Source organism: Bos taurus, chromosome 21 (genome assembly GCF_002263795.3).
Source record: "Bos taurus isolate L1 Dominette 01449 registration number 42190680 breed Hereford chromosome 21, ARS-UCD2.0, whole genome shotgun sequence".
NCBI lineage: Eukaryota > Metazoa > Chordata > Mammalia > Artiodactyla > Bovidae > Bos > Bos taurus.
The window spans coordinates 21,735,099-21,761,339 of NC_037348.1; the positions used below are offsets into that span (position 1 = coordinate 21,735,099).

At 53.4% G+C, this 26,241-nt stretch overlaps 1 protein-coding gene across 9 annotated transcripts; it reads right to left on the reverse strand.

The window, feature by feature from the left end:
* On the reverse strand, positions 1-25,646 carry MAN2A2 (mannosidase alpha class 2A member 2). 9 transcript variants are annotated; one of them, XM_059879074.1, is made up of 25 exons: positions 25,501-25,646; positions 25,003-25,215; positions 23,655-23,804; positions 22,857-23,114; positions 22,635-22,779; positions 20,456-20,627; positions 19,473-19,600; positions 19,086-19,259; positions 18,555-18,741; positions 16,261-16,438; positions 15,753-15,955; positions 15,383-15,565; positions 15,096-15,210; positions 14,800-14,867; positions 14,509-14,674; positions 13,784-14,020; positions 13,434-13,556; positions 13,078-13,192; positions 12,718-12,851; positions 12,401-12,542; positions 10,767-10,900; positions 10,383-10,457; positions 8,786-8,980; positions 8,475-8,585; positions 1-7,742 (listed from the first exon to the last, which is right to left on the reverse strand). In XM_059879074.1, exons 3-25 carry the CDS (start codon positions 23,784-23,786, stop codon positions 7,590-7,592), a joined length of 3,528 nt encoding a protein of 1,175 aa, XP_059735057.1. In that variant the 5' UTR covers positions 23,787-23,804; positions 25,003-25,215; positions 25,501-25,646; the 3' UTR covers positions 1-7,589. The 9 variants fall into 9 exon arrangements, with proteins under 9 accessions (XP_059735057.1, XP_059735056.1, XP_059735060.1 ...); XM_059879073.1 differs by having other exon boundaries at positions 23,655-23,808; XM_059879077.1 differs by having other exon boundaries at positions 24,701-25,215.
* Between the last annotated feature and the right edge of the window lie 595 nt (positions 25,647-26,241).

A 26,241-nucleotide genomic window follows, 5' to 3' on the forward strand; every position in this document is an offset into this window, starting at 1 on the left:
TCAGAGAGGTGAGAAGACCTGTTAATGATTAAACAGAGGAGTAGTGTCAAGATCAAGACCAGAATCCCTCTTTTTGCCACCGTGGGCCTTTTTTAACCAAACAAGATTGACCACAATTTGAGGTTAACTCCAACCATGCTAGGACTTCCCTGGTGGCTCAGTGGTGAAGAGTCTGCCTGTCAAGGCAGGGTACAAGTGTTCGATCCATGGTCCAGGAAGACTCCACAAGGTGTGGTGCAACTACTATCCCCACGCCCTAGGGCCTGCACACTGCAACCACTGAGCTCACACGTTGCAGCTACTGAAGCCTGCGCACGCCTAGAGCCTGTGCTCCGTAAGCCCCCACAATGAGAAGCCTGCACACTACAACGAACAGTAGCCCCTGCTTGCCACAACTAGAGAAAGCCTTCGAGCAGCAACAAACACCCAAGGCAAGCAAAAATAGTCTATAGAAACCAAAGTACAACCATCGACATCAGGAAATTAATGTTAATACATCACTACCTTAAATCTTTGATGATAGAGAGCTTCATGACATACTTGTATGCTTACTTTGGCTTTTGCTGGGCTAGGAATGTGTCTGGGGACCTTCCACGCAGTCCAGTGGTTAAGACTCTGTGCTCTCATTGCCAAGCGCCTGGGTTGAATGCCTGGTTGGGGAACTAAAAATCCCATAAGCCTTGCAGCATAGCCAAAACAAAAAACAATTTTACTTCTAGCCTGGAATTAGGTCAACAGAGATTCCTGGCCCCTCCAAGGATCTGTCCTTAACTGGACTCCATTTCTCTGGATCTGCATGGCCTCATCTTCTGTTCATGGCTGTAGCTGTTCTCTCCATTCTTAGTCAAAGAAGATTGCCTTTTGAGTATGACTATGCTTTTACATTTTTAATATTTAGCAATCTGAGGCACTAGTTGAGGGGGCAGCAGGACAAGTGTCTACTCATTCAGTTTGAATGCACATCCCCAGGCATTCTGACAAAGGAAACCTGTCTTTCCTCCATCAGTGAGCCTCTCAGGCCTCCATGCTGAATGCTATTGCTTCCATCTTCAACCCTGTCGTGTTCCAAATGCCAAGGAAGCCTCATTCCTACCCCCACATAGGCTTCCTGTGCCTCGTTGTTGTTCAGTCGCTTAGTCTCAGATGCCTTTGCAACCCCACGGACTGCAGCGTGCCAGGCTTCCCTGTCCTTCACCATCTCCCGGAGCTTGCTCAAACTCATGTCCATTGAGCTGGTGATGCCATCCATCTCCTCCTCTGTCGTCCCCTTCTCCTCCTCCTCTCAATCTTTCCCAGCATCAGGGTCTTTTTCAATGAGTAAGCTTTTTGCATGAGGTGGCGAAAGTATTGGAGCTTCAGCTTCAACATCAATCCAATGAATATTCAGGATTGATTTCCTTTAGGATTGACTGGTTTTATCTCCTTGCAGTCCAAGGGACTCTCAAGAATCTTCTCCAACACCACTGTTGAAAAGCATCAATTCTTTGGCGCTCAGCCTTCTTTATGGTCCAACTCTCACATTCGTACATGACTACTGAAAAAACCATAGCTTTAAGTATATGAACCTTGGTTGGCCAAGTAATGTCTCTGCTTTTTAATATGCTGTCTAGGTTTGTCATAGCTTTTCTTCCAAAGAGCACCTTTTAATTTCATGACTGCAGTCACCATCCACAGTGATATTGGAGCCCAGGAAAATAAAGTCTGTCACTGTTTCCTGTACCTACTCTACCTAATTTCAGAGTTCTTTCAGTTCAAGTTTGTTCTCCACTAGCAAGGTCTAAATCAGGAGCCAAAAATGGATGGACACTCTTTGCAGAATCACTTGGTCCTGGCAACTGTTACGATCAATTTCCCTCTGACCCTAAGTAAAATTGAGGCTTGGTGTGAAGAAGGATCTAGTCTGTCCTCTATCATGTTTTTTTCCTGTGAGAATTGCTCCTTGCAGTGTTTGTTCTTTGTACACATTTTTTTGTTAGGGAAAAGCAAAAATTTAGTTCAAAGATCTCTTTGGGATGGGAAGCCTCATTCCTACCACTCACACTATGATTTCCTTCCTGAGTGCATGGGCATCATTAGTTAAACACGGTGACAGACAGTGTGGTATGCAGGTGAATTTCAGGGTAAGGATGTCACTCTCTCCACACAGGTTAAACTCATCCCCTAGGCAAGCCGAATCAGAGTGCAGTGTGGCCTGCCCACCCTGTGCAGGAGGGACCCAGTAAGTCAGCTGTTCTCGTCATGGTTCCAGCTGGCCACATTAGTCCTCCTTTCTTCCTGGAAACAGAATGGTTCTCCATGGGTAGAGAGTTAGAGAGGAATAGAATCCTATCCATTCCCGGTGATTGAAGTTGTTTCTCTCATGTCCTGGCTCTGTTTTTTTTTTTTTAATGTGTTTTATTTAACTGAAAATAGATTCGTGTAACAGCCTGGCATTGATATTGTATACTGGAAAGAACACTGAATTGGCTCTGCCACTGGCATGGGGGAGTTCATGTAACTTCTGTGGGGCTCAGCTTATTTGTAAAATGAGAGGGTTGGACTAAATGAGCTCTACATGCCTTTCTGGGACATCATACATGTTTGTAATTGAAGAGAAATCCCGTATTCCTTAACAGAGGATCCTGCATTGAAAGCAGGCTCATGGGTAAATGGTATCTGCCCCCGGGGCTCTGTTTCCTCCCAAATTCTCCCTTACTCCTAAGGTCCCTGGTTAATTTTTAAAAAAATAAAACACTGAGAAATATTAATTAGAAGTTAAACATTAGGTTATCAAATTATATTGACACAATGATCTCCAAGTTCTTTCCAATTCCAGAGTATGATTTATGGGTTAATGCCCTTACATTCATAATTCCAGGCACTGATCTTTTTTCCTGTCGTGCTACATGGCACACAGGATCTTGGCTCCCTGACCAGGGATCAAACCTGGACCCCTTGCAGTGGAAGCACAAGTTTTAACCACTGGACCACCAGCAAAGTCCAGGTATTAATCTAACCTAGGAAAGAGACCAACTCTTAATCCCATGGTTTCTAACAAGGCTGTTGTATTCTGAACATCACATTTTATAAACTGGATTACTTACATACATATTTTAACTATTTCTGAACTGGAAATGTGCATTCTACTACAAAGGGCAAAAGAGGCATCATTTTTTTCTACCACATACCATAAAGGGAAATCTGTCAGAACAAAGATGGTACAATTATGAGTCCATACAGCGGTAATACTTTAAACAAATGGGATCAAAGTATGTGTAAAATTTAGTATCCTTTAAGAAATGGAAGCTGAAAAGTATATTAAAAAAATTTCAATCAAGCACAAGTAATCCACCTTCCTGAACTGCAAACACTTCCTCAAGTATACATTAGGGATCTGGTTCTGGTTTTGATGTAACCCTCAGAATTGTGAGGCCTCAGGGCCAGAGCTCCATGGGAAAGGGTTACTGCTAGCCTTAAAAGAGCAGGCCCTTTTTCAAGTTATAAGTGCAGCAGACTCACCTGGGAGCTTGTTGTAAGTGTGGATTCTTTGGTCCCTCCTCCCAGAGATTGGTTCAACAGGCTGTGCCAAGGAATCTGTTTCTCCTCCTGTGCGCTGAGGGAGGGTTTTGTTTCTTGTTCTTGTCACAAGTCAGTCTCAGGGACCCGTGGCTCTGCTGTAGAGATGCCCCTCCAGTGTGCCGGCTGAAGGAGCAGCCCCGCCAGCACAGGCCGGGCAGCTGGATTTTCAACAAGTAATTCTGGGGATTGTGGACCACACCTTGAGCAACGCTGCCTTATGGGGTTCTAAGAGGCCAGCATGTAGGAATGAACACTTCAGTCCCTGGCAGATGAATAACCTCTTTGCATATCTAATACCTCCAAAGAGAATAGCCTTTATTTTACTAATTTCCTAGGGGGTTCACAGGTTCTCCCTTAAAACCGGATTACAAGTTATACTAGTAAATGACACCAGCTATAATGTAATTGCTTAGCATCCTTAATGAACATGATTGTAGCTCATATTTACTGAGCACTTCCCTGGTGACTCAGACAGTAAAGTGTCTGCCTACAATGCAGGAGACCCAGGTTCAATCCCTTGGTTGGGAAAATCTCCTGGAGAAGGAAATGGCACCCCACTCCAGTACTCTTGCCTGGAAAATCCCATGGATGGAGGAGCCTGGTGGGCCACAGTCCATGGGGTCGCAAAGAGTTGGACACGACTGAGCGACTTCACTGTATTAAATGTACCAGGCACTCTGCTCAGCACTTCATTCTTTGTGTGACACAGAATGTGTCACATTCTCTGATAATCTTCATTCTTTCACTGTGACACAGGATGCCACGTGGCCTGGCCGGGCAGCAATGACCCTGGGTGACCCAGAAAAACTCAGCTGGTCACTGCTTAGTAGGCCCCATGACTTGCTCTAAGGAGCTCAAAGCAAGTTATTCTCCCGAAGTGATCGTACACACCAAGTTTTGAAGTGCTGCAAATATTTTCTCCCAGTCATTTGTGTTTTAACTTGGTGGTTTCCATCATAAACAAACTTTACACGTATTTTTGGTGGTAAAATCTGTTTATCTTTTCCCTTATTATAGCTTTCAAGTTTTCTGTTCAGAAAAGACCTTTCCACACTGGAATATAAAAATATCCTATATTTTCCTCAGTAATTCTGGAGTTCAATTTTTTGTTTTTTCCCTCTGGTGCTACTTTTTGTGTAAACTGTGAGGTAGAGAGCTCCTGTTTTAACAGATAGGCAGTTATTGTAGTCTGTATTAAATAACCCATCTTTTTTTCCCCACTTAAAATACTCCTCTATCCTGTACTGAGTCCCTTACACCTGGGTCTGATGCTGGGCTCTCCCTTTGGTTCCAGCGGTCTGATCCTACCCCAGAGCCCCCCGGGGAAATCTAGTGCCTTTTACCCAGCACCACTGCCCCAGCCACCCTCTGATCATTCAGAATTTTTAGTAGTCTCACACATTTACTCTTCCAAATGAATGCTGTTGTCGTTCAGTCGCTAAGTCATATCCGACTCTTTGCGACCCCATGGACTGCAGCATGTCAGCTTCCCTGTCCTTCACCATCTCCCAGAGCTTGCTCAAACTCATGTCCATTGAGTCAGTGATACCAGTCAACCATCTCAACCTCTGTCATCCCCTTCTCCTGCCTTCAATCTTTCCTAGCATTAGGGTCTTTTCCAATGAATCAGCTCTTTGCATCAGGTGGCCAAAGTATTGGAGCTTCAGCATCAGTCCTTCCAAAGAATATTCAAGGTTTGATTTCCTTTAGGATTGACTGGTTTGATCTCCCTGCTGTCCAAGGAACTCTCAAGAGTTTTCTCCAATATCACAGTTCAAAAGCATCAATTCTTCAGCGCTTAGCCTTCTTTATGGTCCAACTCTCACAATTCATAAATGACTGCTGGAAAAACCATAGCTTTGACTATACAGACCTTTGTCAGCAAAGTAATATCTCTGCTTTTTAATACGCTGACTAGGTTTGTCATAGCTTTTCTTTCCAAGAAGCAAGCATCTTTTAATTTCATGGCTGCAGTCACCATCCACAGTGATTTTGGAGCCCAAGAAAATAAAGTCTGTCACTGTTTGCATTGTTTCCCCATCTATTTCCCATGAAGCAATGGGGCTGGATGCCATGATCTTAGTTTTTTGAATGCTGAGTTTTAAGCCAGCTTTTTCACTCTCCTCTTTCACCTTTGTCAAGAGGCTCTTTAGTTCCTCTTCCCTTTCTGCCATAAGGGTGGTGTCATCTGCATATCTGAGGTTACTGACATTTCTCCCAGAAATCTTGATTCCAGCTTGTGCTCCATCCAGCCCGGCATTTTGCATGATGTATTCTGTATATAAGTTAAATAAGCAGGGACAATATATACCCATTTTTAAACCAGTCCATTGTTCCATGTCTGGTTCTAACTGTTGTTTCTTGACCTTCATACAGGTTTCTTAGGAGGCAGGTAAGGTGGTCTGGTATTCCCATCTCTTTAAGAATTTTCCACAGTTTGTTGTGATCCACGCAGTCAAAGGTTTTAGTGTAGTCAATGAAGCAGATGTTTTTCTGGAATTCTCTTGCTTTTTCTATGATCCAACAGATGTTGACAATTTTGGAACCTGTCAAATTCCAAAAAGTATCTAATCTCACTGGAATGCATCGAATTTATGGGATGATCTGCAGAAAACCAGAATCTTTACAGAAATGTAACGTGCGTCGTTTGAGTCGACATACAGAACGCTCTATTAAGGCCTTGAGCTGATCCTCTCGGATTGTATTGGATGGCTACTTTGGAACTTTTTGCTCCCCGCTCCTATCTGCCACACTGCAGGGGTTAGTAGTGCCGGAACACGGCTAAGGAACTGCATGGCCTTGGCGAATCTCTGACTTCACTGGGAATGTCTGTGGTGGTTGGGTCTTTAGAATGCCACTGACTGTGGGTTTCAGATGGAGACACCCTTTATCTAGGTTAGGATGTTTCTTCCTAATCTTTAACTTACTAAGAGTTTAACAAGGGATGGATTTTAAATTTTACCAAATATTGTTTAATAAGGGATAGATTTTAAATTTTACCAAATATTGTTTCAGCATCTGTAGAGACTATGATAAATTTTTCTCTAATAATCGAAGCTGCAATGAAAGCTGACAAGCAGCCACGGTGCTTCCTAATTTAGTCTATGTCTTCCTAGTTCCCCGCAAAGACTTCTGTAGAAGGATGTGATGGAGAAGCTTCAGGCCTGCAAGGATGATGTTGAAAGCCTTCTCAAGTTGGAAGCTTCACTTTCTTTCCAGGGAAAGGAAATGTGCTGGATCAAACGCCCCTGTGATAGGAAGTGGCTCCTGGGGAGAGTGGTAGACAGCATGCAGGAACCAAAGAGGAGTCAAGCGGAGTGGCCCCTCCCTCACCCCACAAATCAACACGCAGACCAAGTGCCCAGTCTGAGATGGGGGTTTTGGTACCTGAAGTGTCTTATGCCCTGCAGCCATGACAGTCATGAGTCCTTCCTGCCACACGGCAGCCCCTGGCCAGGGTGTGCGGCTCAGGGAGCACTTCAGAAAGGAGCCGTCACACAAACAGCCATTCCTTCTACTCCTCCACCCGACGGCTACCCCTTGGTCCCCAGCCCCTCCTCCTGGTGTCGCTCCGCTCCTGCTCGTCACATCAGGACATGTGTCCTTACACAACTACGGGACTCCCCTAGAGTCAGCTGCTGGCCACCGTGAGCCTGATGCCAGACTCTGGCCCACTCAGCCTCCCCTGCTTCTCTTCCATCCCATTTGGGGGAGAAGGTGGGTGCCTGAGCCGGTGCCCCGTGAAGTGGACACACACCCCCCCAAAGCAGAGGCCGGCACTGGCCCCTCTGAGCAAGGGCCTTTACCGCTGCATTTCAGCGGCGCTGCCCTACCTATCCACCCAACACTGGGCCTGCGGGCTGCCCCCCTGCACAGAAGCAACAATAAAGGGAAAATGAGGGCAGAGCCCAGTCTGTCGTGGTTCTGAGAGGTAGATCGGGACAGGATACCGGGTGTGGCTTGTCCAACCCGATCTCATGTGAGGAGGTCAGTCTCCATGGATGAAATTTCCCTTCAGGCCACAAGGAGACCTAGCCCAAGCGGAGGCGAAAGGTGGTGATCTCCATGGGCTCCACGTAGACGTCAGTGCTATTGGAGGGCGAGGCCAGAGGGTACAGCAGGGTCAAGGAGGTTGGCTGCAGGAAAACCACGTCCAGGCCGTGGAAGAGGCTGCCCAGGGCCACCTGTGGGGAGGGAGAAGGCGCAGGGCAGTGCTGGGAGCTGACCCGCCACGTGCTGCTGCTCTCCCTCTGCGTGACCTGTGTGACCCTCACTTCAGCATGGGCCCCTCCACACACAGCAAGTGCCTACACGTGCACTCAGTCTGCGGAACCCTGGAACCCCTGTGGACCTCAGGGTGGGAACTGCTGCACTGAGCTGTGTGGTCTCTGACGACAAGGACTTTATCTTTTCTTTTTCTTCCCATACCATGCGAGGCTTTGCAGGATCTTAGTTTCCCAACCAGGGGTTGAACCTGGCCCACAGGAGGGAAAGTGCTGAGACCTAACTACTGGACTGCCAGGGGAATCCCAGCAGGGACCATGTCTTGATTTACCTCTCAGTCACTGGCACCAGCATGCAGATGCATTGATCAGTGCTAGTCTTTGCTGGCTTAAACAATGACTAGAGTACGATGGCTTTTGGTTTTTAACTCCTGGTGTTTCTGTTTGCTGAACGCAGGTTCATACACATGGAACCAAAGCTGTCTACCTGGACACCACGTCTGGAACTGCCCCTGCCAGGCCTCAGAGGCTTTGAAAACACGTCACCAGCTTCTCCCCCTTCTCTCCATGAAGTCCCAGCGTTAACCCTGCCCACTTCCCCACTAGCTGCCTGCCTCAACGAGCTCTCTGCCCGTTGTGCCTGGTGCTGTTTCCCTGCCCTCTGCTCCCTTCCCACACCAGGGCCCTGCTCACCTTGCCTTGGCTGGTGGTGCAGTTGAAACCCAAGTTCTTGGCCTCAAGGCCACAGTCAAAACCCTTGCGGTGTAAGAGGAGCGCGGTTTCTGCCGAGGGCAAGCCATCCTCCTGGTGACAGACACACGGGGCAGTGCATGTGTGTGCGCATGTGTGTGGGTGTGGGGGCATGGGTGTGGGGGTGGGGAGGGGTCTCTGCAGGGCTCACAGGTGGGGCAGCACCTCTGCCAGGAAGGCAGGGTTGGATGGAGAGGAGTCTGGATGAGAGGCAAGGTCCACTCAGAAGATCCAGCGCTGAACCGGACACTCACCTCGGCCTGGAGCGTCCGCAGGTTGAGCAGGTGGAAGTCACAGGGCAGTGAGGAGGCCAGAGGGTGAAAAGAGCGCAGAGCGGGGCCAGGGGCCTGCCTCCTGGCCACGGGCAGGGCGAGCACAGGGGTGTTCAGGTACATGGAGGTCAGGTGGCTGAGGAGGGACGGGAAGCTTGCAGAGGCGGCCTCGCGGACCTGCAGGACGGGCCAAGGTCTGGCTGAGGACGCGGCACCGGGGGAGGGGAAGGATGCTCCTTTGCAGAGAGCGTCCCTGACGTGTCTGGGTACATGGGGTGCCTGACTCCAGAACCCTTCAAGCACAGTCGCTTCCTGCCTCACGCAGCTTAGGACGCGTGACCTCACTAGGCCACCGCACCTCTAACTCTGGGGGCTTTTTGCTTCCTCATGCTCCCATCAGCAATGTCTCCTACCATGGAGATTCTCAGAGTAGAGAGGAGAAGGGAAGACAGACAGATGGACACTTCACCATGGAGGCTGGGCCTCTGATGCAGAAGGCCTCTGGGGCGACCCCAGTTTCAAGCTCCACCCACCCTGATGCTTGAACCCAGCGGTCCCCACTCCTTGGTCAGCTGACGGGGACGTCACACTCACAGGCCTGAGCTCAGCTTTCTAAATTCATGTTCTTAGTGTCTCTTTCCTGTTGTCCAAATCTCACCCTTCCCTCAGACACGACCTCCACTACCCCTCGGCAGGGCCCTCACAGCCACCTCCAGGTTCCTCCCTCCCAGGGCTCAGTTCAAGCCAACGACACTGCTTCCTGCGTCAACAGCCTCGAAGCAGCCACCCTGAAGACCCACCCGGGCCCCCACTGCGGGAGTGATACGCCTCGAGCAGAGTCCGAATAGCATTCCTTCAGCTCAGGTGCCTACTGGCCTCCAGGAGGAAGTCCAAAGCCTTCACCAGGCACTCCAGGCCTGTTTTGTCTGCCCCAAACCACCCTCCATGGCAGCCCACACTGGCCACTAGAACTTTTTGCAGTCATGGAAATATGCTACATCTGCACTAGCACAGCAGGTACCCCTTGGAATATGACTAGTCTGAATGAAGAACTGAACCTGCTATTATATTTGGTTTTGAATACATTTAAATGGCCGCACATGGCTAGTGGCTGTCACACCGGACAGGTGGCTCTGATCCAACTGAGTGAATTCACAGCTCTTACCCTTCACATTCTTTCTTGCCTCCCACCCTGTGCCTTGGTTCAAATGTGTAGGGTGGACCCCCCACTCATCAGAGATGCTCATGGATGACACCTCCTCCAGGAAGCTGTCCTGGATTCCACTATGTTCTCTCATTCCTCAGGACCCGGGGACATACCCATTTTCTACTTTTAATATGCACACACACAGCTCATCCCCCACCCCTACTCACGAGTCAATTCCTAGAGTGCAGAGTCAGTATTGTATGCATTTGCTGCCCTCTCAGCCCTCACAGCACAGCGAGAGCCCAGCAGCTATTTGACGAGTGAGTGACCAAGCCCCAGATGGGGGATTGGGCAGCAGGCTCTGCCACCAGGGATTCCAACTCCAGCTACACATCACTAAGGCTAGTGTGACACCGCATCACTGGCCCTTACCTCTCGGTTCCTGTTCCTGCTGCTGTGAAAGATCAAGCCCCTAAACATGGCTGCCAGTTTGGAGAAAAAGCCAGGCTGGTGGGGGCAAAGAAAGCCGTGAGATGATTGGGGCAGCAACAAAGAGGGGAAGAGGACACAGGGGCGGGTGGGAAGGTGAGAGATGAGCACGAGGAGGCACAGACGACAGGGAGCTATGGAGAGGGAGGTGCCAGGCTGCGTGAGATGGAGCAGCAGAGCGTCAGACTCACTTCCCGCCGACCTGGGATCAGACCCTACTCTGGCTACATCTGCGTGCCTCGAGGAGGCTCCCAGGCTGGGGCTGGAACCCAGAGCCACCCACGGGCCTAGCCTGACCTGGGTCCCAGGGGGAGGCCCAGAACTCACCTCCCTGCCTGGGGTTCGCCGTTCTAACAGGAGGCGGAAGTGGTTGCAGGTTCTCTTGTTGTCCTTGAGCCCTTGGCCGAGGCCCCGGTTGTCGTCCTGCATCAGTCTCCGGTCCAAGATCACCTCTAGCTGGCCTAGGGGAGTTCACTGTGAGCCCCCAGCCTACCTCCCTCGACCCCAAGCAGATGCCAGCCTCTGGAAGCAGCCCACCCAAGGCCCAAGGAGAAAGCCTGGCTGGAAGGCGAGTCATTCAGGGAACAAAGCAGCCAAGAAACTGGGAGCTGGAAGGGGCCGAGGGAAGGGCTGTGACCCTGGCGGCTCGCTGCCCGTGTGTGTTCCGTGGCTCAGGAGTGGGGCCAGTCTGGGTGCCCAGGCAAGGACCCGTCTCTGGGCTGCCTACATACAACAAAGTAAGCAGCAACCACAAAACCCTATCAACCGCCAGGGGAAGCTGCTGCAGAGACCCTGCCCCAGGCCAGGCTTTGTCAGGTTGGGCAGATTTTGTTGTGACTAGAATACATGCTTCCCACCGTGGTTCTACGCAGGACAGACCCAACTCTGTCCACCACATCCGTCAAAGGAGGGAGCGAGAGGACAGTCAAACAGCAGGTGATCGACCACCTCTCCTTTCCTTTAAAAATATGCCTGGGGGAAGGGCTCAAAGCGTACGTATGTGGGAACGAGGATTTTTTTCCAGCACCTTTTTTTTCAAGACTCTCTTGAGGGGAGCCCATACAGAGCTCTACTTGTCCTCCGGTATCCCCTTCCTAACTTCTGTGCCTCCTTGGTTTTTACCCTGAGCAACCACAGAAAGACACCCCCAATCCTAAAACAGATCCCTTGCATGTAAAACCGCCACTGTGAGCGCACCGTTTTCCAAAAGGGCAGGGGCACTGAGGCGGGACACTCGGCTGAGTGAGGAGTCTTACAACCCGGGTGACCGTGGGCAAAGGGGCAGCAGCAGCACAGGCCTTCCAGCAGGGCGCCAGGTCCCCACCGTGCTCAAGGCAGGCCCCGCAGAGCCTGGATCGGGCATCCCTGGCTCAGCCCCCTTGGCTCAGCCCTGCCAAACGTTCCAGCCCAAAGGTGGCCAGCCTGACGGCCTTGGAAGGCCCCAAGTGCCGACTGTTCGCTTCACCCCAGGACACAGGAGCCGCCTGCGCTGCCCGGGTTGCCGGCTCCAGGTCGGTCCTCTCAGTCCTCCTTCTGATTCTCGAGACCACCCTTCTCTCTTTTTGGTCATTGTCTTTTAATGACGGCTAGCAGAAAGACAGGACACATTCTTCTCTTCTGCTGAATAATTCATCCTAACCCTGAAGACACTGTTCCGGCTGTACCTACCCTGGCCCTCCCAGGAGAAGGCGCACACCCACTTCAGCTGACGATCCCCCTCAGTGCCTGCTGCTTCTGGAGGGGATCCAACAGGCCACCCCCTCCCGTCACCCCAACAGCTGCCGGCAGCGGGGAGAGGGGGCGACAGCAGGCAACTGCCTTCCTGTCATCCCCCACTGGGCCTGTGGCTGACAGGGAGAGGGAGAGGCCCACGAGGGGACAGGCCTCGGGGGCAGGGACGGGCTTCTCAAGCTTGCCCTCTGCACCTCTCCCACCACACACACAGCGCCTGCTCCACTCACCATCGTGGAGGCTGGAGACGCCCAGGGCCTGGGCCGTGTGCAGCGTGAGGCGGTTCTGGGCGTCCTGGAGGTAGGCCATGACAGGCATGGGGTAGAAGTTGGCCTGCAGGGGCAGCTTCTTCAGATACCGTCGGGGCTGCACCTGCGGGCGAGGCCAGCCGATCAGGGGCGTTCTGGCCCCCTTTGGGCCCCCACCATGCTCGGATTCCTCCTTCTCTATCAGAGCAGATCGCCCGCCAGGGCCTGTGATGCAGCCATTAAACACTGTCAAGCTCTGTGCTCCGCGGGGTCTCTGGGCCCCAGGCCTGAGGTGTCACCTGAAAGCCGTTGAGGTCCGTGAAGAAGATGCCCTGGCTGTTGATGTCCGTGCGAATGCGCAGGGCCAGCTCCTTGTTGACGTAGTCGCGGATGTCCACCAAGGACGACACATCCAGGGACAGCCCCTCCACCCCTGGGTGCAGGACAGAGAGAGAGGCTGAGAGGAGTGAGCCACAGCCAGAGAGGGTGCCCCAGGCGAGTCCCAGCACTTGCGGCCAAGCTCTACTCCAAGAAAGCTAAACAACGTGCTTTCTGGGGACAAATGTGCGAACAGACACAGAGAGCGGGCAGGAGCAAGAGCGCGTCACAGCCCGTGGAGCCACACCTTCCTCCCCATGCTCCCCGTCTGTGGGGCTCACCCGGCAGGTTATACAGCCGGACCACCTGGTGAACGTGCTCGTAGCAGGCAACCACCTCTGAGAAGAAAGGGCCTTCTGTGACGCGCAGCACGGGTGGGTCCCTGGGGACGTAGGGCTGAGGAAAGAGCAGGGGGCAGCTGAATCCCCGGCACGAGAGCAAAACAGGGAGGAGCCGGCCGGCGTCAAGCAGCAGGACTTGTGGCCAGCAGGCTCTGGGCTGAGACCCCGGCCGAGCCAGGCCCGAGCCCCGGGTGGCGCTCCTCGGACCCCCGCCCCCATGGGGGCAGTGGGTGAGGTGCCCTGGCTCGTGAAGCCTCCCAGGGCCCCCTGGGGTTTGTGGGGTGTCCTCAGGGTACCTTGGCCTCGCCGTCAGGCAGAAAGAGGTAGGCTCCACTCTTATCTTTGGACGAGCGGGTGCCATAGACGAGGAACTCCATGTCCACCCGCTGTTCCTGCTCCTCATCCACCCTTCGGACACTCTGCCAAGAAACACAGCCCTGACCCCTGGCCCCACACCAGCACATCAGGCCTGCCCCCTGGGAGGGCACGGACGAACCTCCCCAAGGAGCCCAGCGCTGCTTCCCTGTGCTGTTGGCTCGGGGCTGGCACTGCCCCCTCCCAGGTCCACCGCCAGCCAGGTGGCAGTGCTCACGGGCCGGAGGCAGCTCGCGTGACCCGCTCCAGCGCCCAGCCCCTGGCCCTTTACCTTGAGGAGCCCGGTAAGGCCTGAGAACCAGACCTGCATGTAGCGGTTGCTGAGGGCGAAGTCACTGGTGCCCGAGTCAATGACACGGAGAGGGAATGCCTCATTCCTGCTGACAGACAGCGGCCGCCCGTGTAGGTAGACGCGCACGGAGGAGGGCAGCGTGCGGGGCCCGTCCAGGCCCTGCTGCAGCTGCAGCACGCCAAGACCCAGCGCTGGCAGGCGGACAGGCACAGATACCTGTGGGCACGGGAGGGCTGATGGCCTCGGACACGGGACTGAGGTTCTGGCCTAAGAGCCCAAGCAAATCCTGCACCCACTGCGGGGGCCTTTGTCACCTCTCAAAGGGCAGGTGAGGCGACTTGCACCTCATCAAGACTTTCATGAGTCTCCAATGATACTCAGAAAATCACAAAATGGTAACCACACGTAAGATTTCAAGAAAAATCTGCTGAATGAATGAATAATGGGACAACGTAACTGTGTCCTTCCTACTGTCACACTACAGCAAACGTCACCTTCCTTTCAAGGACAGACCCAAACCCCAGGAGTGACCAAACTCCAGGCAACTCCTCTCCTCAAGACGCCAGCCCCCAACATGGGGAGTAAGAAGGCTGCGAGCAGGAAGTTGGGAAGCCAGTGTTAAGAGACAGCCTGAGGCCCCGGGGAGAGGCCGAGGATCAGCAGAGAGGGCTGTGGCGGGGCCCCACATGCCGAGCCCCCCTCACCTGATAGACGTCAGGGACCATGTCGGTGGCAGAGCTCCAGTGCGCGCTGACCTGCACGGCCAGGGGCTGACCCTCCTCCGAAAGCACACGCACCCGGGGTGAGCTCACCAGCAGGGACACCACGCTGAGCCGCTCCTGCTCCAATGGGTTGAACAGCACCACATACCTGTGAGCAGAAGGCAGGCTCACCCAGGAGGCCCCTGCTCTGGGGAAACAGGAGCAGGAACACGGCCAGGCCAGGAATCCCTCAGAGTGCGGCGGCAGCTGGGAGGGGTGGAGAGCCAGGCTCACCTGGGTGAAGATTCCAGCTGGATCACTGTGCGCTCTGGAAGGGCGTCGTGATTTAAGCGGGTGTCATCCTGGAATTAAGTCAGGGGGAGGGGAGAACCATCGCATGGCTCAACCTGACTCAGAGACTTGCCTCCCCAGGCCCCAACCTGTCCTGATGGGGACCAGCGGCTGTGCTGGGCAGGGATCCTTCACCCCAGGACAGGGAGGGAAAAGAAGAGCCAGGCCCTTGCACCACAGCTCTCGGCCCAGGCCGCACACCAGAGGTCCCCTCGGGCAGACGCAGGAGCGGGGCTCACCATCTGCAGGAAGGGCACCTCTGGGTCAAAGTGGTAGGTCTTCTTGTCCCCCAGCACCAGGTAGTGAGCTGCATTCATGATGACCTGCTTCAGGCTGACAAGGGAGCGCAGAAGCCTGGGAGGATGGGCAGGAGAGGGACCAGGGGAGAGGTGACCACCGAGAGACTGTCCCCCAGCCAGCAGGGTGAGCCCCCAGCAGGCCAGCCCACGGACCACCCGGTGCATCCTCATATTGGGGATGGTGGGCAGCGGCACAGAGTGGATGGGGAAGAGGAGGGGACTCCCACCTGACCCCATAGTCCACCACAACGGCCTCCTTGGCCGTGCCTGTGATGGCGTCGTGGTGCTGGAAGAGCCCCAGTGTGCGCCGAGCGTCCGTCAGAAGGGCGAAGTTCGAGAGCGGGAACTGGCTGGCCAGTCCAGCGCGGCGGGCGTGAGCCACAGCCAGGCTGTACAGGATCTCTGCGCCCCTGCCCAGACAGACAAGTTGGCCTCATGCCACACAGCTCGCCTGGGCCCACCCTCGCTCTGCAAGCCCCACGCCTCTTCCTTCCTCCCCTTCTCTGTGTCCTGGTCTCCATGCCCTTCGCGTCCCTGCTCAGCCAATCCAGCCCCTCCTTGAACCCTTCTCCCTCCAGCCTGGAAGCGGCGTCTCACCGCAGGTGTGCTTCCAGGACGCGGTCCAGGTTCTTGTAGAAAGGCCGTGAAGTGTAATAGCCTGTCCAGTAGTGGTCCTCCCGGTCCGCGTAGGAGAAGAAATCCCCGCTCAGCACAGGGAAACCTGGAGGCCGGGCCCCCGGCTCCACCCCTGTCCTCTTGTATAGAGCGTCAAAATAGTCGGAGAGGGTGCCAAACTGGGCCTGTGGGGACCCCAAAACCCCCTTCCATCAGCTCCAGAGTCTATTGGGAATTCTGGCTCCCCGTGCCACAGCTGGGGGTGAGGGGGAGCAATCTGGTCTATGCAGAGGGCAGTCCCTGGACCTGGCCTGGACCTCACAGAAGCTGGGGAGCTTGGGAAAGAATTGTGACAAAAAAGGAAAAACACACCCAAGAATTGCGAATGTGCCCCTGCTCTGGAGTGGTATTGGGGAGCAGGAGACCTCACAGGAAGGGCTGGGCTGCAGCCCCGCCAAGGCCCCCTCCCCAGCTCAGTGTCCCTTCACACCTGCACGTGGAGGTCAGGCTTGCTGTTGAGGAAGTCAAAGAGCCGCTGGTAGTTGAAGAACTGGGCGTCCCACTCCTGGGGCTTGTCGTAGCGGAAGTCATCGCCCAGCGGCACCAGGAGCACATTGCTCCGGAAGAGCCGGGACTTCTTCCTGTACTGGTCCAGGAGCAGGCCTGCCCTGCAGGTGGGGAGGGGAACCGGCTCATGCGGAGCCTCACCCGGATCCTGAGGGAAGCCAGCCCGAGAGGCGCCCGCCCGAGAGGCGCCCCCTCATACACCCGTCACGGACTCACTCGGCTCGTGGGTGGGAAACCCAGCCCCAGGGAGCCTGGGGTTCTCTGGGCAACTAGAGAGTTCTTCCAGAGGCAGGGCTTCAGTTCCCTGGCTCCAGTTCTGCCCTGGACGCTGCACAGAACAAGTCAATTCTCCATGCCCATGTCGGTCCTTCAGACAATCAAGATGTGCGAGGGTTCCCCTGGGCTTCCTCATCAGGCTCTGCAGTCCCTGCTCTTCCATCCCCACTCTTTCATCTCTCTACTTCCTACAGAGCAGCTGGGAATCCACTCACCAGCAGGTCTCTGAGTAGCCCATCATCCAGGAACCCGGAGTGCAGGGCCCGGCACTGACCACGCACGTCCAGGGGAAGGCAGGCCACACTCCCGGTATGGCCAGAGTGGCCGTATGTTCACACAGGCGTGTTTGGCAGCCCCCACGCTCACCCCACCGTGCTGACGTTAGGGATCATGTTTTCTGTGCATGTGGCCCAGCAGCAGCCCCCACGCTCACCCCACCGTGCTGACGTTAGGGATCATGTTTTCTGTGCATGTGGCCCAGCAAGACCTTTTCTCATCCTGAACTTTCCTATCCTGTTTACGGACGCTAAGGGTAGAACCTTACAGTTATATCTAATGTTAACAGAAGTCTTATCTGGTTGGATTCAGCCCACATTTCAACCTCTTGAGATCTTCTGGGATCTGACACTCCAGATTTACTTTGTCACCAGTCAGTGATGCGGCACAGCCCCAGAGTGAAGAGCCCAGACCCGGGGGCCGGATGACACCAACGCCAGCTGTGCAACCTCGGGCAACTCACTGAACCTCTCCTGGGCCTCAGTTTCCATCAAATGAGGAAACTGCCTATCATCAGTGCCCACTATCACAGTACTGTGAGATTTAAAATGAACTGAATTGATATTTGTTAAACACTTAGAACAGTGCCTGGCACATAGTAGTAACTATATATAAACGTGTCATTTTCTTTCTCATCCCAATCACTAATATAATCAATAGCAAAACAGCCCTGTTGCATTAACACCGCTCTTTTTAGACAAGTCTGGTGAGTGGCATGTCACGGGTGTCACACTTCAACCAGCCACTAATGTACTTGGTCCAGTTTGTTCTTTGCCATCTTGTTCTCAAGGAAGAACTCCTCAAATACCACCTTCCCCTAATTTATCAGCCCTGTAAGCCTGTTAAAGGAGAAAATGAGGCTATCTCCCATGACTTGCTCTGTAAACCTTGCCTAGCCTTAGATCACAGCTGCTGCTCCAAGAAAAAGTGTGCCTTAAAAGCCCAAGGGTTTTACTTGGAAGCAGCATTTAGATTTTTGGATTCTAGAAACAAAAGACTACTTTCTTTTGCTTTTGGTCACATGTTTCACCTCTTGGACGTCATGGAAACTGGAGTGTTGCAACACAAAAACCAGTTCAACTGGTTACATTCTTAAGGCCAGTCCAGTTCTGGCTGAATCATTGTTTAGCTCTCTCTTAACCCACCTTTTCCTAGGGAAGCCATTTCAGCAACATTTTTAGGGGTCCCCAAGGATTTTCTCAAAGGGGTCTGTTTTCTGTGGGGCAGGACAGAATGTGCATCTGAATGAGATTCCAGGTGCACAGAGCCTGAGGAACCTGGCTGACTTCAAGCCAAGGCAGGAGGCCTGAGCTTAACGAAGGCACAGCAGGCTGAAGGTTGGAAGGCGCTGCACTAATCTGAGAATCATTTGCTTCTGAGGCAGTCCACTGGCTCCAGCATTAGTTTATGAGGACACTGGAAAACACGCTCATTTGGGAAAATAAAACCCTTCTGGAAAAGGTGGTACCTTACAGCCACTCTGGTTTTTCAGGAAAAAGTACTAAAAGAATTGTCACTGCAAGGGCTGTGGGCCTGAATTCACCAACAGACCCTGCCCCCATTTTATGAATGTGGAACCTGAAGCCTGCCTTGCAGCACAGCCCATACATGTCTGCACAGGGAGAACAGCACCACCACACCCAGTCCAGGGCAGGGAGCAAGTACCTCTCGGCCACATTGGCCTCCGTGATAGCCCGGGGCGGCACCTTCCAAGGGCAGCTGATCCGCCCACCAGGCAAGCGCTTGAAATCGAACTGGCAGCAGATCTTTGGATCCGGGCCACACGTATGGGGGACATCGTAGCTGTAGAAAGGCATCATGTGGCAGAAGATGTCTGTGCTGGCGTCCGAGTCTACAGAAGACACGCCAAAGAGTCAGGTCGTGGAGCTGGGCTCAGGGAAGCCGGCGGGGGAGGTAACTACTCCAGCTAAAGGCAGGAAGTACATTCAAGGCTGCGAGGATATGCTGGCCAGGGTCAGGACCAAGGAGGGCAGGGGAGCCCATGGCTCCTCCGGGGGACAGATAGGCTCCACAGCGGCCAGAGATATCAATGCAATCCCCTACCTAACCTGAAGGCGAGCACTTCTGATGGTCTACACCAGTGCTCTGAAGGACTGGTGGGTCTTATTTCTCAAACCCCTGCCCTTCCCCTGGGAGAACTACCACTGCGACCCCCTCTACCCTACCTGGCCTTACCCCAGGTCTGCCTCCACATGAACTCCAGGCTGTGGCTGGCGGCAAAGTGCTTCTTGATGGCGTAGTGTACCCTCTGAATGAGCATGCTGGTCAGGTTGGCACGGCGCAGCAGGTAAGGCATGGTGGGGCTGTATCCAAAGGGGTCCACCGCCCAGCCTGAGCGCGGGGTTGCACCTGGGCAGGGGCACAGAAGTCAGAGCCTGAACGCCCCAGGGCCTGGCCACTGGGTCCTCGGCCCCACAGCCCCTCCTGCCATCGCCCTGCAACCATGCTGGTGCAATCAGCCTTGAAAGGAAGCACCCTCTGCCCACCCCAGGCCTTAGAGCCCCACTGCTGTCCTCTGGCCCAGTGACAGGGGCAGACTCCGGCTCCTGAGCCTGGACTCACCCAGGTTCTTCTCCAGCCACTGGTGGCCCTCGATGAGCTGGTCAATCAACGCAAAATAATGGGAGTTGGCCTCATCCGGCATCACCCAGCCTCCTGTTGCAATCTCCAGCTGCCCATTTCCCACCAGCCTGGAGTTAAGAGCACACACTCAGCCTAGGGTAGAGACCCTCTGCTCAGTCCTGCCAACCAAGGAGGGGACCTGTGTGCACTGGGCTCCCTGAGCCAGCTTACCTGAACCCAGGACCAACCACGAGAATAGACATGTGCCCTCCTTTCCCTCCAGCCAACCTCCAGCCAACCTCCAGCCATTCTGGCTCTGTTCATCCCTGGACTCGGTCTGCATTTCCAGGGCCAGGCCCTCCATTTTCTCTCCCCTGTGCTCACACTACTGTGACTTTTCCTAATACTCAGTTCAGTTCAGTTCAGTCGCTCAGTCGTGTCTGACTCTTTGCGACCCCATGAATTGCAGCACGTCAGGTCTCCCTGTCCATCACCAACTCTCAGAGTTCACCCAAACTCACGTCCATTGAGCCGGTAATGCCATCCAGCCGTCTCATCCTCTGTCATCCCCTTCTCCTCCTGCCCCCAATCCCTCCCAGCATCAGTCTTTTCCAATGAGTCAATTCTTTGCATGAGGTGGCCAAATTACTGGAGTTTCAGCTTTAAAATCATTCCTTCCAAAGAACACCCAGGACCAATCTCCTTTAGAATGGACTGGTTGGATCTCCTTGCAGTCCGAGGGACTCTCAAGAGTCTTCTCCAACACCACAGTTCAAAAGCATCAATTCTTCGGCGCTCAGCTTTCTTCCTAATACTAGTGACCCTGAAATCCGTTCCTGCCACCTTGTCCCTGGCCCCTCTACCACCACACCTCATCTCTGCCGTCTCCTCTTGCCTCTCCCTGGCACCCACAGCTCCAGAAAAGGACTTCACACCCATCCTAGGACCCAGAGGGCCCTCCTGCCTCCCCAGTGGGCACTGGCCTTCGGACTGCTGCTCTCTTTTGGGCACTGATGTTGTCCCACCACTTGGCGAAGAAGGAGACTTCTGCCCAGATGAAGCGCCGCCGGGGGTCCTCCTGCAGCTTAGACACCATGTTGTTGAGGATGTGCTGGGTCTGTTCTGTGTAGTACTTGTCAAAGGTCTTGAGCCAGCCTGCGGGAGCCAACAAAGGGTCCCCTGAGGATGCCACCATCTTCTCCAACTGTCCCTCCCTTACCTTTGCCACCAGAAGGCCCACCCAAGCCAAAGCAACCTTGAGAAAGAAAAATGGGACTGGAGCAATCAGGTCCCCTGACTTCAGACTACACTACAAAGCTACCGTAATCAAAACAGTATGGTATGAGCACAAACCCAGAAATCAACAGAGTAGGATAGAAAGCCCACAGATAAACCCACACGCCTACGGTCACCTAACCTATGACAAAGGGGGTAAGAATATACAATGGAGACTAGACAGTCTCTTCAGTAAGTGGTGCTGGGAAAAGTGGACAGCTACATGTAAAAGAATGAAATCAGAACATTACCTAACGCCATACACAAAACAAACTCAAAACGGATTAAAGATCTAAACCTAAGACCAGATACTATATACAACTTTTAGAGGAAAATGTAGGCAGAACACTCCCTGACATAAATCACATCTTTTTTGATCCACCTCTTAGAGTAATGAAAATAAAAGCAAAACAAAAATAAGCAAATGGGGCCTAATTAAACTTAAAGGCTTCTGCACAGTAAAGGAAACTATACACAAAACAAAAAGACACCAACAGAAGAAAATATTTGCAAATAAATCAACCAACAAGGGATTAATCTCCAAAATAAACAACTCATGCAGCTCAGTATCAAAAAAATAAACAACCCAATAAAAAAAGGGGCAGAAAATCTAAATAGACATTTCTCCAAAGATATACAGACAGCCAAAAAGCATGTGAAAAAATACTCAACACTATTAACTAGTAAAGAAATGCAAATAAAAACTACAATGAGGTTATCACCTCACACCAGTCAGAATTCCCATCATCAAAAAGTCTACAAATGCTAGACAGGGTGTGGAGAAAAGGGAGCCCTTCTACACTGCTGGTGGAAATGTAAACTCATACAACCATTATGGAGAACAGTATGGAGGTTCCTTAAAAAAACCTAAATATAGGTTGTATGATTCAGCAATCCCACTCCTGAGCATATACTTGGAGAAAACCAGAATTCGAAAAGATACATACACCCCAGTGTTCACTGCAGCACTGTTTACATTAACCAAGACATGGACGCAACCTAAATGCCCATCAACAGAGGAGTGCATAAAGAGGATGTGGTGTATACAAACAATGGAATATTACTCAGCCATAAGACAGGAATGGAAGAAATACCATTTGCGGCAACTTGGATGGACCTAGAGATCATGATACTGAGTGAAGTTAAGTCAGACTGAGAAAAACAAGTATATGATACTGCTTATATATGGAATCTAAAAAAAATGGTACAAATGAATTTATTTAGAAAACAGACCCACAGGCATATAAAACAAACTTACGGTTACCAGAAGAAAGAGGGAAGAGGAATAAATTGGGAGACTGGGATTGACATAAACACACTACTATATACATAAAATAGATAGCTAACTAGGACCTACTGTATAGCATAGGGAATGCAATACTCTGAAATGACCTATAAAAGAAAAGAATCTATGAAAGAGTATACATATGTATAAATGATTCACTTTGCGGTACCCCTGAAACTAACAGAACATTGTAAATCAACTGTATTCCAATTAAAAAAAGAAAATAAACAGGGCTTCTCTGGTGTCTCAGTGGTAAAGAATCTGCCTGCCAATGCAGGAGAGATGGGTTCGCTCTCTGGTCCAGGATGATCCCACATGCCTCGGGACAACTAAGCCCATGCACCACAGCTACTGAGCCTGCGCTCTAGAGCCCAGGAGGGCAACTACTGAGCCCAAATGCCCTAGAGCCTCCTGTGCCCTGCAACAAGAGAAGCCACCACCACGAGAAGCCCTCACACCACAACTGGACGGTAGCCCACACTTGCCACACCTAGAGAAAAGCTCACCTGGCAACCAAGACCCAGCGCAGCCACACAAATACATTTAAAAAAAGACAGAAAGCTCTCTCCTTGGCTCCTGGGGTGCACTGGGCACTCACTCACCTGGGTCGTTGTGAGAGTGGGGGACCACGAACACCTGCAGGTCCTCGGAGTCCCAGTCGTGTGGGCTGTAGGAAATGTCGAAGCCTTGCTTCCACACGCCGCCATCCACGTTGTCAAATGGCAACTCCTCTGATATAGTCAGCATCTGCCAGGCAGGAGGAGAGCAGCTCAGTGCCCTGGCCACGGCCACCGGGGGTCCCTGCCGGCTCTGACTCTTCTTACCTGCAGCTCTGGCTTCGGGCCGCGGCCCCCCAAAGCAAACTGGCAGTCTTGAGGGGAGATGGAGAAGAAGCTGGGCCGGGGCTCTGGTGGCACCACCCAGGAGCCGTTGGCCACATAGTAGGGCAGCAGGGCAGGTGGGCCCTCCACGTTGGCCGTCAGCTCCAGCACAGAGTCTTTGATGTGGCTGATGATCTCATGGTTCTCCTCCAACAGCTGTTCCAGCTGTTCAATGCGGTTCTGTAGCACAGATATCTGACTCTGCCCCCAAAAAAGCAGAAAGCAGTCACCCCCAGCTCCCTATGTCACAAGGAGGATCACTGCATGCGGCTCACCACCTGAAGCCTGACTATGATCCTTCCTTCCCAAATCGAAGGCAGGACCAGGAGCCTAAAGGGCCAGAAGGTAACGGGTGTGGTTTGAATCACTACTGAGGGCTGCAGCCCACTTGGGCTGGGAGTATCCTCACTCTCTAGCTTATGGATGGCAAGGATTTCACCTCCCATGCCTATTCTTGACAATCATGTTGCCTACCTGGAGCACCATTTGCTGACAAGGACTGCACCGGGGCTTAGTGGGAGGGAAAGCTGCAATCCACGAGCAATGTCTGCCAATTCAGGTGGACAGAGCAGCAGTACCCAGGGCCATTTTTTCCTCTCTCCTTTCTTTTTTGCCATCATTGCCTACAGCTTTCTAGAAAATCTGCCTGTTGACCTGGGCTGCCATGACTCTCCAGCTGGAGCAATAACCTGATCCTGGATAATTTATGCAGGCAGAAGTTAGCAGCCAGGACTGACTCACCCGGGGGAAGTTCCCACCGTTCTGGTGTCGAGCAGGATCATGTTGTACTCGGTCCAACATGAGGTAGAGCGAGAAGACAGCCACGCAGAAGATAGCAGCCCCACACACTGTCACCTGCTTTTTCAGCTTCATACTGGCCTCCACACACACCTGGCTGGAGGGACAGCAGATGTAGCTCCGGCAAGCAAAAATCCCGTGGTGGTCTTTCCACCAAATGTCCCAATGAGTTCCTGCTCCTGCGGGACACCAATTTGCCTGACTCCAAAGAAACAAAAGCTTCTCGTGCTCTGTGACAACCTGGCAGGGTGGCATGGGGAGGCAGCTGGAAGGGAGGTTCAAGAGGGAGGTGACATATGTATACTTTGGCTAACTCCTGTTGATTCACTGACTGAACGGACACGAGTTTGAGCAAACTCCTGGAAACAGTGAAGGACAGGGAAGCCTGCCCTGCTGCAGTCCACAGGGTCGCAAAGAGTCAGACACAACTTAGAGACTGAGCAATTCCTGTTATGACAGAAATCAACAAGACTCTAATAAAACAATTATCCTTCAATTAAAAAATTGTTTAAATATGGGAGATATACATTTAAAAAAAGAAAAGAAAACTCTTAAGCACGGAATCCTAACACTGGCTATGGACCCAACCTGGATTGTATGCTCCTGGCTGAGACACAGAAAGCACTAGTAAGACTAAGCACATTTGAGGGCAGTCCTGCCTGGTCATGGTAGCAGCTCTGTCCCTAGGGTGGACGTGACACTCTCTCCCACGTGGATGCCATTAAAAAACAACCGGATCACAAAACTTTCCAGCTGTGACTCCTGAGCTACCCATACGACTTCTTGTTATAACCAGCCGCCCACAGAGCTTGCCTACAAGAAAGACACAGCCAGTGAAAGGAGGCAGGTGTCCAGGCTCCCTGGCCATGAGTCTCTAATTTCAGAGGAATAAACTGGTGTCTATTTTGATTTAAAGGATACAGCCAAAGCTCCAAGAGACTAACAAGAAAGCCTTTCTCCCTGCCTGCTTGGATCAGACTGGTACTCACCAAAAACACTTCCTGGCACAGTTCCTCTTATTCAGGAATACAGAATGAATTAAAAAAAACAAAACAAAACAAAAAAAACAGCAGCAGCCACGGCTTATGTTTCTTACAAAGTCCTCTCTCTGTTCTAATTCCCACAGTGGGCAACTTTCAGCCTCTGCTTACAGACCATTTAGGGTCTGTAAGCCCGCGGTGATGGATGTCGAAGATCCCCTGGGTGGGGAGACGCCAGGCACAGCTGCGGGGCTGTGGGGGCAACTTAAGAGTATCAGCGCCCTCCACCACCGCCCGTGGCCCGCACTTGCCTGCGGGGCTGAGAGAGACCTCTAGCCGCCTAGCCGCCGGGCAAGCGGGGGCGGGAGCGGCCGCTCCAGAGCCTTCTTCCAACCCTGGGGCTGAGACGCTCTGTCGCCTCGGCAGCGTTGTGCCCTACTTAGCACGATCTGATTCCGCTCAGGAGCCTCCGGGCAATATTTTTAGCCCTGGTAGGCTGGGTCCAGGGCACAGGAGGTGGAGAGCTGGGAAGAGAAAGTGGGATCACCGAGGGGGGCCGGTACCTGCCGCCGGGTCTTCGGCCACTGGCCAGCCCGCCCGCCTGCTGCCCGCAGCCCTCTCCCGGCCCTCCCAGCCCGCGGCGCTCCGAGCCTCGGCCGGGCGCAGGACCGCAAGGGCCACTGTCCGGTGAGGGGGCCGGAGCCACCTCCGACCCCGAAGCACCACCACCGTATGCGCTCCTGACGCCCACGGCCGACCTCGGCCGGGGCCGCCGCGGGAGCCCCGTCCGCGCCCGCCCAGCGCGTTACCGTCCGCGGCGGGCCTCCGCGCCGCCCTGGGCCCCGCCGGCCGCGTTGCGTGCCCTCACACCCCCGGGGCCGGCGACCCGCGCGGAAGTAGCGACGCAGGCGAAGGCGGGCGTCTGCCCTCCGGTCGTTCCCAGAGGGGCCCGACTGCCGGAGCGCCGGGCTTCCCCTCTCACGGCTGCCGGGCCGAGCGGCGTGCGGGGCGGGGACAGCCTCGCCGCGCCCCCGCGCCGCCCCGGCCCCGCCTGCGCGCACCGGCACCGCCGCCGCCGCCGCCGCCGCCGCCTGTGGAGCGCCCCGCCGAGCCCGGCCAGTCGGGCCACGCGCGGCCCTCGCTCGGCTCCCGCCGGCCGGTCCGGGCGCTTCCGGTGCGGTCTGCGCCGTGACCCCCGGCGCCGGCAGAGGGTCCGCAGTGCGCAGCCGCAGCCCGGACCCCGGACGACCGCGCGCCGCGGAGCCGCGAGGACGGACGCGTGACTTGATGTTTTCTGACTCTTCCTAGATGTCAGCACCTGAACTACCAATAGCAGAAACAGTCCTCCTCCATTTCACCAACCGAAGGGTGGAGTGCGTTTTCCGGCCCCCTCTCAGCTCTGGTGTAGGTATCCTTCACTTGATGCAGTTACGCTCCTTGGGCAAAGGAGTGCTGCCTCCTGGTGGTACCGTGCGTTAATCACAACTCCCTCTCTGAGTTGGCAATTAACGAACAAGACCCATGCGTTCCTCGCTTGTACTTTTACTGGA

Excerpts from the sequence above, each read along its gene's own strand:
- MAN2A2 (XM_024981815.2), bottom strand. The coding sequence starts at position 23,966 with ATGCCACCCTGCCAGGTTGTCACAGAGCACGAGAAGCTTTTGTTTCTT. Across the intron at positions 20,628-22,634 it reads CCACTCTCACAACGACCCAG|GCTGGCTCAAGACCTTTGAC; the intron begins GTGAGTGAGTGC and ends TGGCTCCCGCAG. Across the intron at positions 15,211-15,382 it reads GTGGTGGACTATGGGGTCAG|GCTTCTGCGCTCCCTTGTCA; the intron begins GTGGGAGTCCCC and ends CCATCCTCCCAG.